The sequence below is a fragment of the Eucalyptus grandis genome, chromosome 10 (assembly GCF_016545825.1).
Source record: "Eucalyptus grandis isolate ANBG69807.140 chromosome 10, ASM1654582v1, whole genome shotgun sequence".
Taxonomy (NCBI): domain Eukaryota; kingdom Viridiplantae; phylum Streptophyta; class Magnoliopsida; order Myrtales; family Myrtaceae; genus Eucalyptus; species Eucalyptus grandis.
In genome coordinates, this window is record NC_052621.1 from 9488467 (window position 1) to 9506712 (window position 18246).

General features: G+C 37.7%; 1 protein-coding gene across 1 annotated transcript; it reads left to right on the top strand.

Moving 5' to 3' along the window:
* Positions 1-71: 71 nt before the first annotated feature.
* LOC104421592 (MAP3K epsilon protein kinase 1-like) lies at positions 72-17363 on the top strand. The gene is made up of 24 exons (XM_039303126.1): positions 72-345; positions 1314-1448; positions 2894-2914; positions 3138-3211; positions 3312-3402; positions 3481-3564; positions 4058-4159; positions 4966-5097; positions 6175-6246; positions 6665-6768; positions 8145-8235; positions 8409-8798; positions 9561-9887; positions 9973-10009; positions 10992-11179; positions 11278-11361; positions 11658-11755; positions 11848-11931; positions 13016-13788; positions 13893-14278; positions 14356-14490; positions 15444-15850; positions 16312-16426; positions 16839-17363. Exons 1-24 carry the CDS (start codon positions 286-288, stop codon positions 17013-17015), a joined length of 4167 nt encoding a protein of 1388 aa, XP_039159060.1. The 5' UTR covers positions 72-285; the 3' UTR covers positions 17016-17363.
* The last annotated feature ends 883 nt before the right edge of the window (positions 17364-18246 follow it).

The window sequence follows — 18246 nt, forward strand, 5'->3', positions numbered from 1 at the left end:
ATAATAATATATAAATAAATAACGCGAAAAATTGAATTAAAAGTCACCAGCATCTCTCTCTCTCTCTCTCTCTCTCTCTTCTGTCACCTCTCCTTCGTGCGCTTTTTGGTTTTGGCCCCTCTCCCCGTCGCCGGAGACCGATGCTCTGCGCCGCGCCAATTCCGCCGGCAATGTGCGATTCCTAGGGTTTCTCCCCGCTCCTCTAGCGCGATTCCCCCGCCGTCGCCGCCGCCGCCGTCGCGGTTCCTTATGTGAAGGGGACGGACTTCGGAGGAGGGAGCAGACATGTCTCGCCAGATCACCACCTCGCATTTCCACAAATCGAAGACCCTCGACAACAAATACGTGAGTTCCTCCGCCCGCTCGCCTCGCGATCACGAGCCGGAATTTGCATGTCCTGTGGCCGATTCGTTTGGGGTTCTGGCATTAGTACCGAGCGCGGTTGAGTGTAGAATTGGGGTGGGGGTTGGCAGGGGGCGGTGTTTGTTTGCGACGGTGTTTCTCTCGTTTTGATTCTGCTTTTGATCGGGCAAAGCTTGATGGCATTGCCAATTGCGAGAGCACTCTGTTTCGATTTCCGCATTCGTCTGCACGGAAGCTGAGCTAACACGTAGCATTTTGGGTCTTTACTTCATTTCCCTTGTACGACAGTCTCGTCTTAATTACTCTCTGGACAAGTTAATTAAACCACGCGTGTGAATTGCCGTTTTACTCGTTAAATTCCAAAGTTCAGTAATTTCGGGACTTGCTTATCCCTGAAAGAAGTATAGGAAAACAAACCGGGTGGTGGCGCTTTGAGCAGATTGAATATTAATGTATGTCGTGAAGAGCTGTAGTTTGTATGCATCCAGAATGAACATCCTCGTGGGTGAAAAATAGAAAAGTTAAACATTTACCGAAATTTTCTCCCGGGTAGTCATAATTGTGCTTGTTTCCTATTGGAATGTGCTTTGCTATGTAGAATGTGCAGTGGCGCTTGTCAAGTCCTGATGAATAAGTAAATCTTGTTATGGTTTTGTCCACTTTTTTTCTAAGTTTTTTGCTTTTCTAATTCTATTTATATCCTAAATTTGTTCTACGAATTGCCTTTAAAAGTTATTCTTTTGTTCTGATATTGGAGTGAGATCCGTTTCAGTCTCCCATTATCTGAAAATAGTCTGTGGTAGATATCTTGCGCGGCCCTTGTCAGTAATTATCTCTTGGTGTATCATACTTCCTTTCTTCAGCAAAATGGGGAATATTATTGGATGCATTATATTATTTTGACTCTGAGGGATAGCATTTTTAAATTTTGTTGTGGACATTTGGTGTAGATGCTTGGAGATGAGATTGGGAAAGGAGCATATGGTCGAGTTTACAAGGGTTTGGACTTGGAGAATGGAGACTTTGTGGCAATTAAGCAAGTTTCACTGGAGAACATTGCCCAAGAGGATCTTAACATTATTATGGTGTGCACCATTGATCTTTGCTATTCTTTGACTCTTGTTATGCTCTCTTTCGATAACTCAATATGAGTGAAAGCTTACAATAGCTCCATTTCTCCAATATTTCTAAAATTTAAGCTTGTAGCTAAGGAACATCTCGTCCAAGTCTTCTTTAAGCTATAAAAGTCTAATGGTATATAGGGAAAGAAGAGAAAGTTGATGGCTGAATATGTGAAATTGCTTTATGGATGGCTGGAAAAATCTTGTGAAGATTACTAACCCATGGGTGGCCAGATTATTTGTTGCTGCCTGATCTGTGAAATTCAAATGCTGTCTTTTTGTTCATTGAGCTTTGTTATTAATGTGGAAAGATTGCAGACTTGCTGTAGTATTCTAGGAAAATAAAAAAATGAAAGAAATAAAAAGGTACAAATGACTTATTAATTTATTGAGTTTCAATGCATGGGTGATTTGTTAATCGTCCACATTAGTTTTAGTAGATGCTATCCTGGTAAACAACATTATCGACTGAGGGACTGGAAATTGTCATCGAGTAAACATTTGATATTGAATTTTTTTGTTCGAATGTATGTGTTTCTATTTTGATTTTTCCCCATCAAGGACTGTGTAATTGATACATTAAAAGTTACTGGTCACTTATGAACAACAACATATGGAATGATTAAATGCTTATCCCTTAGTCATGTAATGACTACCATGTTGATCACATTAATTTGTTTGCATAGAGCAGTTGTTCTGGGTAAATGAATAGATAGACACGTGCATATGCACATACATGATGTCCTATGGACATGACAGCATCGGTGGATAAAATCATTGTCTCCTCTACCTCCTGAAGAGTGAGTAATTAGTCCTGGAACACTCCACTAGCATCTCAAGGAGCAAAAACCTCATTCTTATACTAAGGAGCGTTGTGATAATATATTTGCACCCTCATCAGCATTGCACTGGAAGTACCGAACCAAGATTTGTATTTCCTTTTCCATCCTGCTATTCAAATAGTTTTCATAAGTTTCATCCTGCATAGGATAATATTGTTAATGAGCACATGGTTTTTGGGAATGATAACTGCGGTTGAAGTGATTTCTTACATTTAAAGGGAACACTTGCCATTATGCATTAGTATATTGCAGAACTAGTCTTTGACTTCAGTAGAAGCTTTAACCTATCCTCTCTTTACATTCTGACCAGCTTCGGAACCTTGAGGCTAGTTTCTGTCGATGATTCTAAGGGTGCAGATGGAGATAACATAGTATATTATATATTCTAGGAATTAGCAGTATCTACATTTGTTTTGACAATTGTAGATTTTATAAGCTGTTATCAGGGCATTTCTGCCTTGAGGGCTTGTTTTCTTTATATGCTGCTTACATTTACTTGCTTCGAGCCTGTCTCATTGCTATTTTCTTTCCATATAATCTCACGTGCGACATATTTGACTGGATCAGCAAGAGATTGATTTACTGAAGGTACCTTTCAATCTTTACTTCTGTAAATTTTTGAATTGCACTTCTTTTTCTGCAATCTGCTTTCTCGATAAGGTTATATGTTTGTAGTGCGTCTTGTAGTTTAGAACATTGGATTCTCTGCAGGTTCTTCTACTGCTAAAACTAAGCTCTTGTTTGATTTATGAAGTGAGTGCATCTTGACAGTAGTATTTAACCTATGTGTGTTGCAACTATGCCTTTGCAGAATCTGAACCATAAAAACATTGTGAAATATCTGGGGTCCTTGAAAACAAAGTCGCATCTCCACATTATTCTTGAGTGAGTAGACTCAAAAAGTTATTTTTGAAGAAACTGTCTCATTTTTGGCAGAAAAGGACTTCATAGTAGCTTTTTACTCAATTTAATTTCTTTTGCATAGATACGTGGAAAATGGATCACTTGCAAACATTATCAAGCCAAACAAGTTTGGACCTTTTCCAGAATCATTGGTTGCTGTCTACATAGCTCAGGTTTGAGTATATCCCTGTTTGCGTTTCTCTCTTTATTTAATATTGTGTTTTAGTGCTGTATCATTCTATGTTACACAGGTTTTGGAAGGGCTGGTTTACCTACACGAACAGGGTGTCATTCATCGGGATATTAAGGGCGCAAACATTTTGACTACGAAAGAGGTAATCTTTTATAGTTACGTCAAAGTAAGATTGAATAATTTCTCAATCTTCCGGGTCTATCAATGGGCCTATTCTTTAGGGGGAACCTCTTCCCTTTATTTGACTTTCCATGCTCCTTAATCTTCCTTCAGTCCCAGCCCTAGCATCATTATGCTCCCTCCAAGTAATCCATGTTTCTGTCTGCTTTGATCTCTTCCTTTCCAGCTAACTAGTTGCATAAGTAGGGTCTACCCCTTCCGTGAGGCCCACGGTTATCAACAGACTAGAAGAATCCAATGGGATAGATAGCTTACTACTTACATTAATTTCGTTTTCACTTGGGTTATTAAACACGCGTCATGAGATTTTATTTGTTTCTTTTATGCCTATCATGTTCCTTATTTTCCTCTGCTTTTGGACATGCAATTATCTCCTGTTACATCTCCCATGGCTTTTGTTTTTTTCCTTATATTACCCACTTTTGAGATTTTCCTGCCTTCATATGTACTCTCAGGGACTTGTCAAACTTGCTGATTTTGGTGTTGCGACAAAGTTAAATGAGGCTGATGTGAACACTCACTCTGTCGTTGGAACACCCTATTGGATGGCACCCGAGGTATATATATGCTTGTATCTTATGTATAAATTATTCAGATTTATTTGATATGTCATGTTTTTTTTTTTTTTCAGAAAGAAGATGATATTTCTAAAATTCCTGTTGTAGGTTTTGGGAAAAGTGCTGTATAATCTTGTAAGAAACCCAGTACGTCCACATATGTGTCCGCAGCAATACAGAGTAATCAGAATTAACAACAAAATTTTTTATCATGTTATTGACAAATTGTACCTGAATTTCTTTATCTGGTAATGAAGACCAAAACTTCCAGAACTGGATCGCAGAAATAATATAAACTAAGGTCTTTCGGTTGGTGATCAATTGATTTGTTTCTATTTTTTCACCAGAAAATTGCGCAGAATTCTGCTGGTTGGTAACTGCTGTAACTGTGATGCTCTATTGAGATGGCAGAAATTAATAAATCCATTGTAATTCAATTGATAAGTATGTGTTAGCTATCATTTGACATGTAAATACGTATAACTTTTTAAAGAATTTTGGTAATTGGAGTTGATATAGTCTGGATATGCTTTAGTTTATGTCAAGATAAGTGACTATCATTGTGTTGCTTAGTAATGCTTCAAGTGGTTCGTTATTTGGAACTCCCCCTGGCACTGCATGTTGGTCTCTGTTTGTGTTAGCAAATTTGGTTAGAATGACTGCAGGTCATCGAATTCACTAATTAGACTAGTTGAATTACGCCTTTGTTTAAACGCATTCTATTCTTTGCTGGCGATCCTCTCTTGATTGTGTTATTGTGGGATTTGCAGTAAAGCTCATTATTGTGAAACTTGTTAATTCTCCAGGTGATTGAAATGTCAGGGGTTTGCGCTGCATCTGATATTTGGAGTGTTGGCTGTACGGTGATCGAACTTCTCACTTGTGTTCCACCTTACTATGATTTGCAACCCATGCCAGCTCTTTTCCGGATCGTTCAGGTTTTTCTTATAGTTTTCTAAATTGCCATTCATCGATGAGTGTGCTTGTGGAGAATCCTTCCTGCTTTTGAAATTCTATGAGATCAGTGTCAGGATAATTGCAAGAGACCTCTTAACATTTTACTACTTACAGTTTTCCACTAGGACTTTCGATTTTGGCAACCCATTACCCTCAGTATTTTAACTCGAGCAAATTTTTTCACACAATAATTGTGTATTTTTCTTTTCACCTAAACTTTGGGCAAGTTGTGATGTTTTCCAACCACTCCCTATTTTTTAAGATCTACCCCCATCAACTTTGATTTTTGACATTCTTATCATTTGCGCCTTTAATTTGAGCATATTACCCTGCATTTCTACTGAATAGAACATAAGTTAGCTTGTCTTGCCCCTTGCGATGCGTGTGATATCTATGTCAGGGTCATATCATGAAAACTGAAGCGGTTACAAAGTGAAAAACAAACTAGAAATTTGACAATAAAAATTGTCAGGGGAAAATGAATATGGACTTAAGAATATGAAATAGCACAGCTGACGAGAATATATGATGTCATGGGTAACTGCTACACCTTTTTGCTAAATCTAGCTATATACGTAATGAAGTTTTTATTGGACAGTTTTCCCTCCTTGGTATCTCCTCTAGCCTAATGGAGATTTCTTATAGATTGGTACTTTATGGGAGAGTGTTTTTCTAAGAAATAGTTGGTTTGCCTTTCTGGAAGCATCAAGAGGGATATTGTACATATGTTTTGTACTGTACATGACTTTTCTAGTTGATCAATGGGGTCAAACTAGCAATTTGGAATTACTTTTGGCAATCTTGTATAACCAATTGGAAGGATGTGTAGTGCTTTTGTGTAACTGCAGCACTTTTGAAAGGGGGAATTTTCAATCGATTTTTTTGTTTTCCTATGCATAATGTTGTAGAGACTTGAGCAATGAAGCACGTGACTGATCCATTGTTTAGAGAATGTGTGAATAAGATATTCTCTTTGCCTTTTATAATCTTTTAATTATTAGAGTTGTGGAGACAGAATCATTTCACATGGCTTTTTCCTTGTTTTTCCCCCTCCTCAGGATGATCATCCTCCAATACCTGATAGTCTATCTCCTGATATTACTGATTTTCTGCGTCAGTGTTTTAAGAAGGTATGTGGATTTTTTCTAGCAAATAAAGGCTTGATCTAATCTTTTTGGATCTCTCTCTCTCTGTGGGGCGAAATGTGTAATTCAATGGAAGACGGGCATGTATAGTGCGAAGATAGATGCCGGATTCAACTATTAGGTATCTAGATTCTTGGTTTCCCTGTTCTGATATAATGGAATTTTATATATATATATATATATATATTTTTTTATATATATATATATATATATATATTTTTTTTTTTTTTTTTGGGGGGTAATCTTCTGAGTGATTCTGGACTAACTTTGTTATAAACACTCTCAAGAAGTTCGATTTTGTTTCTGTAGTGGACTCATAGTGCCATCTTGTCTAAAATATTTTGCAGAATACACTTAAATGGTTCTTAAAGTTTCTTTACATACACCTATTCCCTTATTCCAGGATGCTCGACAGAGGCCTGATGCAAAAACATTACTTTCTCATCCTTGGATACAAAATTGTAGGCGTGCCTTGCAATCTTCTCTTCGTCATAGTGGAACATTGAGGTATGTACAATTACGGCGCTGTTCTTTGTATTGGAAAAGTTTGTGTAAACTCTTGCATGTAGTATCCTTTAGTAATTGGAGCTGATATCACTTGATATGACTAGGCTTGGCTGAACTACGGAACTCTTTTTTGAAACCTGCTGGGTCAAATCTGCTTGAACTCACCCCCTTTTCTACACGGGCATCAGAGTTTCTATATATTGTTTCAATAACATTACCTCAGGATAGCTTTTGTCATCCGGATCTGTTTGTATAACAATTTTGCTTGCTGTATTGTGTGTGAAGGTTGGGCTCATGATCAGCTTATGTTCATTGTTTAAAAATTTTACCTGAGAATATAGGCTTTTACTTTTAAGCGTTAATCGCTAGGACTAAAAACATAATTACTCCTTGTCTGTCCTCGTCTCTGACTCGCTCGCGTGCACACGAGAGAGAGTTTTTCTAATGAATTGGAGTGGAGATTATTATACTGTTATAAGGCTGCAGATATGAAAGGAATCATAACTGGAATAGGATTACAAATGAGGGAATTATAATATCTCATTTGTTAGTCTTGGACTTTCAAGAAACTATTAAATAACTTGATTGGAGACTGACTCTGACACTGATATTTAGTCATGATTTGCATTTTTCCTAAATGTCAGTCGCACCTATTGTCCAAATTGAGACTTCCCTATTTCATTAAACTTTGATTTTACTGGGAATCTTCATTTTCCAATGGCCAAGGAAACTCTAAACAAGGTCCTTCGTTACGGTAATTCTTCTAAAGACAAATTGAATTGTTTAATGGTGGGGTTGCTAGTAAGCTTGCACTATAGTTGCAGATAAAAAAGAAGTGTCATTAACATAAATAGGAATGTGGCTTTGTGTCATATCTCCCTGTTAACATAAATAGAAATAGCATGCTTCAAATTTGACGTGCGCATTTACTTTACATAGAATGAATTGTGGTTTTAGTTTTGTACTATTGCAAAACCAATAAGACTGAGGAATTGATACTGGAAACTGTATCCTCAAAATGTTGAGGCTTACGAAATGGATCTGATGGAAGAGTTCAGTCTCTTAGAGATTTTTATCCTTTTGATACTAGGGCATGGTTTCAGTGGGACAGAATATTTGTGTTGAGGTCATACATGATTGCACTGACCTCAAATTTTAGAGCTGTTGTGCATGTGGCTTTCCCAACAACTATTTTATTTTCTATCCTAATCTTTTGGTTTGTAACACCTTTACTGACTCTCTTTTAAGATTATTCATGAAAGTTCCTCTTTGTTGGTTTGAACTGCTAGGGCCTCTTAAAAACTATTGTGTGGTTGGGTTAATTATACTTGCAAATTCTTTTGGCTGCTGATCTCGAAATAGTTCTTTGCTCCCAGAAATATACAGGAAGATGTTTCAATGGATCCAGAAAGTGCTAATGCAGATAATGAGGGTGTCAGTAGAAGCCCTGCCGCAGAAAAAGTAGAAGTAATTTCCTTGGACTTCCAAAATGCTTTTTTCTTTGTAATGTCTCTTGGGATAGACGTGCTTTTCAAGCCTGCAAAATACACTAGTCTATTGCTATGTGCGCCTGCTTGGAGAATGCATTTCTTCATGGTTATCTCTGCTTTTGTGTCAATAGTTTGTTCCCTGGATTTCAGGATCTGGTGAAAGAAGAATATGTAAAGGTGGAGGTGGATATAGGTGAATCTGATAAAGATAATTCTCCAGATCATACTGTCAAAGCAGATGATACAGAAGATGATCTCTCATCATATCAAGTTCCCACTTTAGCCATACTAGAAAAGTCGTCTCCACAACTTGGTTCCACAGTGGAGAATGCAGAAAAGGAGATAGGCACCTCATGTGAACATCTGGCTCTTGAGGACCTGGAGAAGGGTGACCATGATGAAGCACTCGGTAATGGTGAGATTGGATCTCCTGAGTTGAGTCAGAGAAAGATAACAAAAAGTGAAGGAACAGGAAATTCGAAGCATGCCGAGAATGGTTCATTTGGTTTTAGTTCAAAATCTCAAGACAGTTTCAAGAAGGTAAAGTTGCATAAATCACTGCATCTGGATTTGTTATACTGGTTGCTGGCATGTTGTCATAACGCTGGCTGTCATGAAAATCTGCGAGATATGGTTCACGTTACTATTCAGTTGCGTCTCTTTTCCAAAATAGATGGACGCTGTCTGAAAACCCCATAAGTTTTGCAATCAACTTTGTCAACCAGGAGTTATAACCACGAGGTTCTTACATGTTATTGGTAGATAAAGTAGAGAAGGAATTCCTTTCAACTTGGATTTCTTACTGTTAGTGCATTTAAAAGCAAAAAGTTTTTCTAAGGGGGCAGTTATCTCACATTGTCTACATGTTATAAAAGCTGAAGTTTCTATATTTGACTCTCTTCGTTCCCCTAGTTTACCCTATGAACAGAATTAATTTCTATGCTTCGATATTAGCTGTAATCTCGGCCTACATGAGAGGAAGACCTGTAGATAACATTTTTGTCATCTGACCTTTTGTTTATCTTTATTTCCCACATCCTTAAATTCGATAGAAAAAATCAAAGGAGGGACATAATGTTCTTGATCTGAGTCATTTTCTTCTGACAGTGAACATCTATTGTTTATGCATAAGAGGCTGTTAGGAGACACCTTTGAATTGGTTATGATTCTTACCCTTTCCAATTCTTTGATATTGTAATCCTCTGATTGAACATAAAAACACATTTGCATCTTGAGAGTCTCAATCTTTAAGTTTTCATATTTAATAGTTTGATCTAATTGGTTTTCTTGATCTTGTTGAAGGCTGCAAAGATGCCCGTCACAAATGAATTGAGTAGATTCAGTGATACTCCGGGAGATGCTTCCTTGGATGATTTATTCCATCCCATTGATAAAGCCATGAATGGTCGAGCAACTGAAGCCTCATCTTCATCAGCATCCACATCACATGCAACTCAAGGCAATGTGCATTCGGATGAAGCTGGGAAATATGACCTTGCTACGAAATTGAGGGCTACAATTGTTCAAAAACAAATGGAAAATGAAAATGAGCAGCATAATGGTGGTGGTAATTTGTTACGCCTAATGATAGATGCTTTGAAGGACGATGTGATTGATATTGATGGTTTGGTATGAGCAAAGGATCCTGAGCAAATCTTATTGGTCTCTTAATATTTCTTCCTCTCACTATTGTGCTTCTGTTGTTTTTGTTCAGGTTTTTGACGAAAAGTTGCCGGGAGAACATCTATTTCCTTGCAGGTTTAATTTGATCCCCTTTAACCACTTCGGCTATTTAGTTCCTTTTCTGAAATCTAATGTTTCCCTGTTGTCTTCCTTTGCCTAGTATGATGCATTTGGAACTGAATATGATAATTTTTTATGCAATGATGATGGTCTTTCATGACAAAAAGAGTGAGATCATAAGCACTTCAGTCTATATCTGCTGGCTATTAACATTGGTAGAAGCTGAAGAGACCTGACACTGGTTGCATGTTTATTGCACTTTTCTGCTTTAATTCTATTGCTTAGATGATGTACTTTTTGAAGTCTTTGATGGCTTGAGCTATAGCAGAACCTAGTCCTCCACCAATGCATCAATTTGGGTGTAGATGTAAGTTGTTCATTGCATCTTTCGTGTCTTGTAGCGTTTCGCCAATACTATTGGGTTGTCCCTTGTTTGGTGGTTATTTATGAGCAAGGGACAAAGCTGTACAACTGATTGGTGGTGGTTATCTGGGGGTGGTTATCTGGGGAGGACAACTGATTTGAAAATGATCTGTATCAAATATTGCATTTTATATACCAACTGTGAACGGGCAGTCTCTATCTGGTTATGATGCTAGTTGAATTAGCAATTAAGGATGATAACACTTCTTCTCAGCTCAACTGCAGTCTCTGTTCTTGATAAAAACCTGCTGTATTGATATGACATACATATGCACTTTTTAGGATTGAATCATGCATGGAGGTGATTTGCAATCTGATGGAATTAGATAGTTGGTGGTACTTTGCTCCCCTTAGGATCCTTACTTGTCTGCTGGGTATAATTGAGAGGTTCCTGCTTAATTAATTCATCAAAAGAATATTTGTCATGTCTTATTCCAAAGTTGTGGTGAGTATTTGCACTGTGTCCGCAAGTCATGCTGTAAATACTGGTATGTGCATGTGCAGTAGAATCTTTCGGTGGTCCACTTTTTCTTGACATGAATTAATACTATCTTTGGTCTGCTTTTGCATTTCAGGCTGTTGAGTTTGGGAGATTAGTTGGATCTTTGAGACCAGACGAATCGGAAGATGTGATTGTTTCTGCCTGCCTAAAGCTCATTGGCATATTTCACCAGCGTCCAGATCAGAAACTCATATTTGTCAGCCAACATGGCTTGCTTCCCTTAATAGAATTGCTAGAAGTTCCTAAAAATCGTGTATGCTATATGATTTTCTTGCCTAATCTTTGGTTTTCCAACAGTTCATAAAGCATTGCAAGCAGTGCACTATTAAACAACTTTTCCTACCTTTGCAGGTAATATGTTCGGTGCTTCAACTTATAAATAAGATAATTAAGGATAACACTGACTTTCAGGAGAATGCTTGCCTTGTTGGTCTGGTAAGTGCTCTAAACATTCAGGTTGTGATCTTTATGTAAATTCAATATCCAGAAACTTGTTCTATATGCAGTTCCCGTGATAGATTTTTGTTAAGATGAGTATATTCGAGGTATTTTGCTTTGGATCTCATCTCTTTTTGAGAATTTTTTTGGGATTTATATTCACATCTGCAATGATAAGCAAGGCATGTAATTTCAATATTCTTTTGTGTACGTATTTCGCTTTTTTGGTTAAATTACCATGGTATTTTTCTGTTGAAATTGGATACCTTATTAGTGAGTCTGTCCATTTACAGATCCCTGTGGTAATGGGCTTTGCCATACCCCTCCCTGATCGTGCTCGGGAAATTCGCATGGAGGCAGCTTATTTTTTCCAGCAGCTTTGTCAGTCCAGGTATTTTTATGCTTTTTATTAGTATTGGCTTCTCGTGTTGTGATGGGAGGAGTTAAGGATGGTGAGTGATCATTGGTTGATGCTTAATGCAGCTCCTTAACACTGCAAATGTTCCTAGCTTGCTCGGGAATACCTGTCCTTGTGGGCTTTCTGGAGGCTGACTATGCTAAACACAGGTCTACAGTCTTCTACTCTGATTACTGACTTTATATCAAGGCTATATTAAGAAGTAGGCAATGAAGGGAAAAGCAATAGCAAGTTTGATATGTGGATGCAAATTAAGATCTATTGTATTTGCACATACTCTGATGCCAAATTACTAACTGTTGGTATTTTTTTATAGTGATTTCTTAATTTGACAAGATGATCAATCACAGAATTGCACCCTTGGATCTTAGCCTATGAATTTTGCTGGAGGACTTAAGGTTATACAACTGGGGGAAAAAAGTCAAAAAAGATTTTTCAAGCTGGACGATGTGGTGTGTTATAGCATGTATAAGTTGTTCTACAATATCAGTTATAGACCAGTATGTGATTACTTAACCTAAATTGTGAAGAATATGCCTAAAATGCGGTGAGCCAGTGCTACAATTTCGTTCATGAAATGCATAACAATAATTTTTGCGTGACTTTCAATTTGATTTTGTAAAAAATCAGCTGCACTGGATTTCAGTTCCTTTTCAAGTATTTTTTGTGGGCTTGCTTAATATTCTGTAATTTGGAGATCCAATAAGTGGTGGTTGGAAAGTTCTTGATATAGATAGTCGGAATAGGACCTTTCCATACTCAATCCCATAATGATACACTATACTAGTGACAACTCTAGATACATCAAACCATTCGAACTTTATAAATGAAGGTAAGGCCAAGCTTCCTTGATCAGCTGGATCCTAGCATCTCTATTTTATGATAGTTTGATCCTTTCTTTTTATTTGTTCATTTCTACTTTAATACTTAGTTTCATAAGTTGGAGCCATCAAGTAATTTATTTGCAGAGCCTGTCTGGTGGCTTATGGCTTTAAAGCAAGGAAGAATGATTATCCTTAGTGGTGCATTTAGGTTGCTGATGACGTTCTCGTGCATGCCTTGTGCTTCTTGAATTATGTTTCTAACAACTTGAGCTTTTTGGTGAACATTTATGATCTATATATGATCTACTTCTCTGGAGATTTTGGCTTTAATTTGGGCTGTTGTCACCATCTTTTGACCTTATCAATTTAAATTTGGCACTGTATTAAGGCAAAATGTTCTGTAATGCAGGGAAATGGTTCATCTGGCTATTGACGGCATGTGGCAGGTATTTAAGCTTCAGCGCTCGACTCCTCGGAATGAATTTTGCCGCATCGCTGCTAAGAATGGAATCCTTTTGAGGCTAATTAATACACTATATAGCTTAAATGAGGCTGCTCGCTTGGCTTCTATATCTGGAGGGACTGGCTTTCCAGGGGATGGTTTACCTAGAAGGCCACGGTCTGGTCAATTAGATCCTAGTCATCCTACTTTTCTGCAGAGTGAGGCATTGGTTTCTGCAGCTGACCAACCAGATAATGTCAAGGTTAGGCATGGAATCGCTGATCATTCTCTGCCAGCTGGAGTGCAGGAACCTTCACGTGTTTCAACTTCGAATTCCCAGACCTTAGATGCCAGTCAATCTGATTCCCGCCATCTTCCCGTAGACCTAGAGAGGCTACAATCTATCAGTTTAGCAGTTGACTCTTCACGAGGCGACCTTGAACTTAGACAACAACGCATTCCCAATTCCGCTAATAGGACATCCACAGATAAGCCTTTGAAACTGACCGATGGTGCATCAAATGGGCATTCCAGTTTGGTTACCTCTCAGCAAGAGCAAGTACGACCTCTTCTTAGCTTGTTGGAGAAGGAGCCCCCTTCCCGACGTTTTTCTGGCCAACTCGAGTATGTTCGGCACATATCTGGGTTAGAGAGACATGAAAGCATATTGCCTTTACTCCATGCTGCTAATGACAAGAAGACAAATGGAGAACTAGATTATGTGATGGCTGAATTTGCAGGTCATTAATACTTTAGTACTGATTCAAATTTCTTCTCATAAATCTAGCCTTAATCTCCTATTTTTGTAAACCTAAATCTATATTTTATGTCCTGTATGTAGCAGAAGTCACTGGGCACAGAAGGGAGAACGTGAATGTTGACTCTACTCCTAAAGCTTCACACAAGACAGTAAATAAGAAGACAGGACCGCCTGGATCTGAGGGAGCTACTTCCACATCTGGAATTGCATCTCAGACTACTTCAGGTGTGCTATCTGGTTCTGGTGTTTTGAATGCTAGACCAGGAAGTGCTGCATCGTCAGGGTTGCTTTCGCATGTGGTCTCAACTCTGAATGCAGATGTAGCCCGAGACTACCTAGAAAAGGTTGCTGACCTTCTACTTGAGTTTGCACAAGCGGATACAACTGTTAAATCACACATGTCTAGCCAGGGTTTGCTCCTTCGTCTTTTCCAGATGTTTAATCGGATAGAGCGCCCCATTCTTTTGAAGGTACACTTATCGTGCATGTACTTTTCCTATATGTTATGAACATGCTGATAATTGTCTGTTTTTATTTGGTCTCAAAGATACTGAAGTGCATAAATCATCTGTCAATGGACCCAAATTGCTTAGAAAGTCTCCAGCGTGCAGAGGCAATTAAATATCTGATTCCGAACCTTGAACTTAAAGATGGACCACTTATATCGCAGATACATCATGAGGTATGTACTCATTTCATCTCTTCTAATTATACCCTTTCTTAGGCAAACTCCAGTTCTCTTGCTCCTTTAAGTTTACTGAATTGATCAGGGTTCGTTTGATTTCTGAAAGATAATTGGTGTAGGATTTCACAATTTCAATTATATATATCTTGCTGCTTCACTTTATCCGAAAATCCTTGTTGTATAAGTGTGCTTTAGAGTGCAGGACTTGTGTATTTACTGTAATGGACGCCTAATTAAACTATTCTTTCCAACCGGTCCACTTATTTTTTATAATAACCAAAAGTTATTAATATTGGGCTTTGGGACATTGACTCTAACCAGAGGGGTGCTGGGCAGGTCTAAAGCAGACAGACCAATGCTTAGGGTTTTAAGTTATAGCAATTGCTGAAGTTCAAAAACTATGGTGTATTGACTGCTCTGGACACATGAGGCAAGGAATAACACGTGGGAGATGATGCATGTTTTCTTCTTTGGAGAAAATGCATGTTCGCTAATTTCTAGTTTCCTTTGACCTCAGATTTGCCCTGCCAGTGACTTTGTTGCTTTACAACTGGTCAACACTTACATTATTGCTAAATGAGTGGGGTGTTTAGTGGTTTGTCGTCTGCTGAGGCTCCTCAAAGAAGATAGCAACCTTTCAGTTAAACTTGGGAGCACCATTTTCATTTTGAATTTTTGTCCGGATGGCATTTATTAGCTTGCTGGTGAATTAACCACTTTACATGGGACAAAAGATCTAAACAAATGATGTTTCAGCCTGCAATCACGTTTCTTTATTCTCATTGTGTGTTCTGCCAGAGTCATTCAGTTTCAATATCCAAGAGCAAAGCTAGTTCTACTGTTTAGTTCCTTTGCTTTTCCATGCCTTTGTTCTATGGATTCTGATTAGTTGCTGTTTACAGTTTTACACCTTGTAATGTGCTTGTGAACTCTATTCTTTATTTTGCAAGGTTCTCCATGCACTCTTCAATTTGTGCAAGATAAATAAGAGGAGACAAGAGCAAGCTGCGGAAAATGGAATCATTCCACATTTGATGCATTTTATCGTGACAGATTCTCCATTGAAGCCCCATGCGTTGCCTTTATTGTGTGATATGGCTCACGCATCACGTAATTCAAGGGAGCAACTGAGAGCCCATGGGGGACTTGATGTGTATCTAAGTCTGCTAGATGACGAGTTTTGGTCTGTAACAGCATTAGATTCCATTGCTGTCTGCTTGGCTCTTGACAATGACAATCGGAGAGTGGAGCAGGCATTGTTGAAAAAGGAAGCGGTTCAGAAATTGGTGAAGTTTTTCCAGAGTTGTCCAGAGCAACATTTTGTCCACATTTTGGAGCCTTTCTTGAAAATAATTACGTAAGTTTTATTTGTCTGTGACTCTTGGTCCTTTCACTTGCCTCTCCTACCCTGCAACTAGTCCAAAAAGAGGAAAAGCAGACTTGGTATTTTGCTCTATTTCATTGATTTTTGCTGTATGTTTTTTAAGATAGTAATTCTATCTTTGGAGAGGCGGTTTCTTTTTAGACCCATGATCCTACTGATCATGAGTCTGGTTGCTGAGGACGGCCATGTGGACTCAATAGAAAGTAAGAGGTATCCAGTGATTGTATCCATGTCTCTCATCTGAAGTAGACTGGAGTGGGAGAAGCCAGTTTAAAGCTGATTTTGGTCAATTTCCTATTTATTTCTGTTTACCTCTTAGTAGTGTGCAATCTGCTATATCTTGTGGGAGGTCACTGATTTTCTGTCAAGAAATCTGCCTATGCATCCTTTAACTTTCATTGTTTGTTAAATAACCGGTATACTTCTTCATGCAGCAAATCATCTCGGATCAATACAACATTAGCTGTTAATGGTCTAACACCTTTGCTCATTGCAAGGCTAGACCATCAGGATGCTATTGCCCGTCTTAATCTGCTCAAGCTAATTAAGGTGCGTATCTTTCAACTTCTCTCTTGCTTATTAGTCTGCATGTTGCTATTGGCATATTTTGCTTTGTGCTTTTCTCCATGGCTCTTACGTGTGCTTTTCGTCATGCCTCTTAGTGTGTTGGAACGAGTTACATTTTCGAAGCTTTAAATTCTCGAATTTTGGTTAGAAGAAAATTGAGTTGTCAACTTTCCCCCCATAATGATGCATGTCTATTCTTTTACTGTCTAATTTCTGCATCTAAAATCGGTTTCATTTACCATTACGTGAACAAAATGCTGACCACTTCATTTATTGTCAAGCCGACAACTCTCTTGTTGACAATAGAGGTTGTCGTGTTGCATATCTGTTTTGGAAGAGCGTCTCCATGCCTGCTTATGCATTATTTACTGACTCTGTGGTCTTACTGTCGTAGGCTGTTTATGAGCACCACCCCCGGCCCAAGCAGTTGATTGTGGAAAACAATTTGCCCCAGAAACTTCAAAACCTGATTGAGGAACGCAGAGATGGGCAGAGCTCCGGAGGTCAAGTCTTAGTTAAACAGATGGCGACGTCCCTTCTCAAGGCGCTTCACATCAATACCGTCTTGTGATCTCTGGTTTTCTTTTGGGCTAGTTTTATCTCTTCCTTTTGTACATTGCCTTGTCTTAGGAGGGATTGTATGTATATGTATGTGCTGTTCAGTTTTTCTCTTCTTTTGGATTTTTTTTTTTTTTGTTTTCGAGTGATTGTCGGTTTCAAAGAAGACGCTGCAGGCCCTCATTGATGTTGGACGCGAAAAGTCCCTGATGATGGTGGCTATATTTTTGTTTGCTGGCCACCTCTTTTGTCCTCTTTCTTTTTTCTTTTTCTTTTTTTTTTTGGTGCTTCTTTTTGGGTCGCCAATTTGTCATATAATGTTTTCCTTCTCTCAATGCAATGACAAGTTTTGTACCATCTATTTCGTTGAGCTTCTTCCTAGACGTAATTGAGACTTGCACTGACCGTTTCGTTTGATTGCAAGATCCTTCTGACACTAAGCCTAAAACATTTGTGTGGATAATTTTTGCTTTGCTTTAATTAGTTAATAATTTTTTTTTTTTTAATTGTCATAAAGAATTTATATCAAAGAAAAGTAGACAATGAAATTAATTTTAGTTAATTGATTTTTTTATAAGATACAAACAATCTTTTTAGAAAAATATTTTTCAAATAATTTATTTTCATATTAAAAGTACCCTAAAAATCTGATGATAACAAACAAATTAAAATTCAAATCTTGAGACACTATGGGTATATATGGTAACGTTTATGTTCTTAAAAACAGTTTCCATTTAGAAATAACTTTTTTTTATTTTATTTCTGTTCTTGGGAAAAAAATTTGAGCAAAAGGTGTACGATAATTGCACAAAATTTCTATCCCCATATTAGAAAACAAAAACGTGTTCAGACAATCCAAAAATTTCTATTCCCAATTTTTTTTTTTTCCAATTTTTTCATTTAATTTACAAAATGTCAGTTAGAGTTGATTATATAAAGTTTTTGAAAGAAGGTGTAATCGGAATCATAAACTCATGCTTATTAATTTTTTTAAAAAAAAAATACCTTCGTTGGCTATTTATTAGAGAGTGGCATAGCCTAAGAAATAGAATCACGATATATAATGATATAGAATTAGATGACTTATAGAAATGTTTAACATTACAAAAATTGGAAATATAAAACCATGGAATCTCAGGCATATTAAGTTGCCTTGCCATTTTATTTGCAATATTTTTTTCTAAGTGTGTTTATTTCAACTGCCTTTTCATGCGATGTATCATATACAACCTTCACTTGTCTAA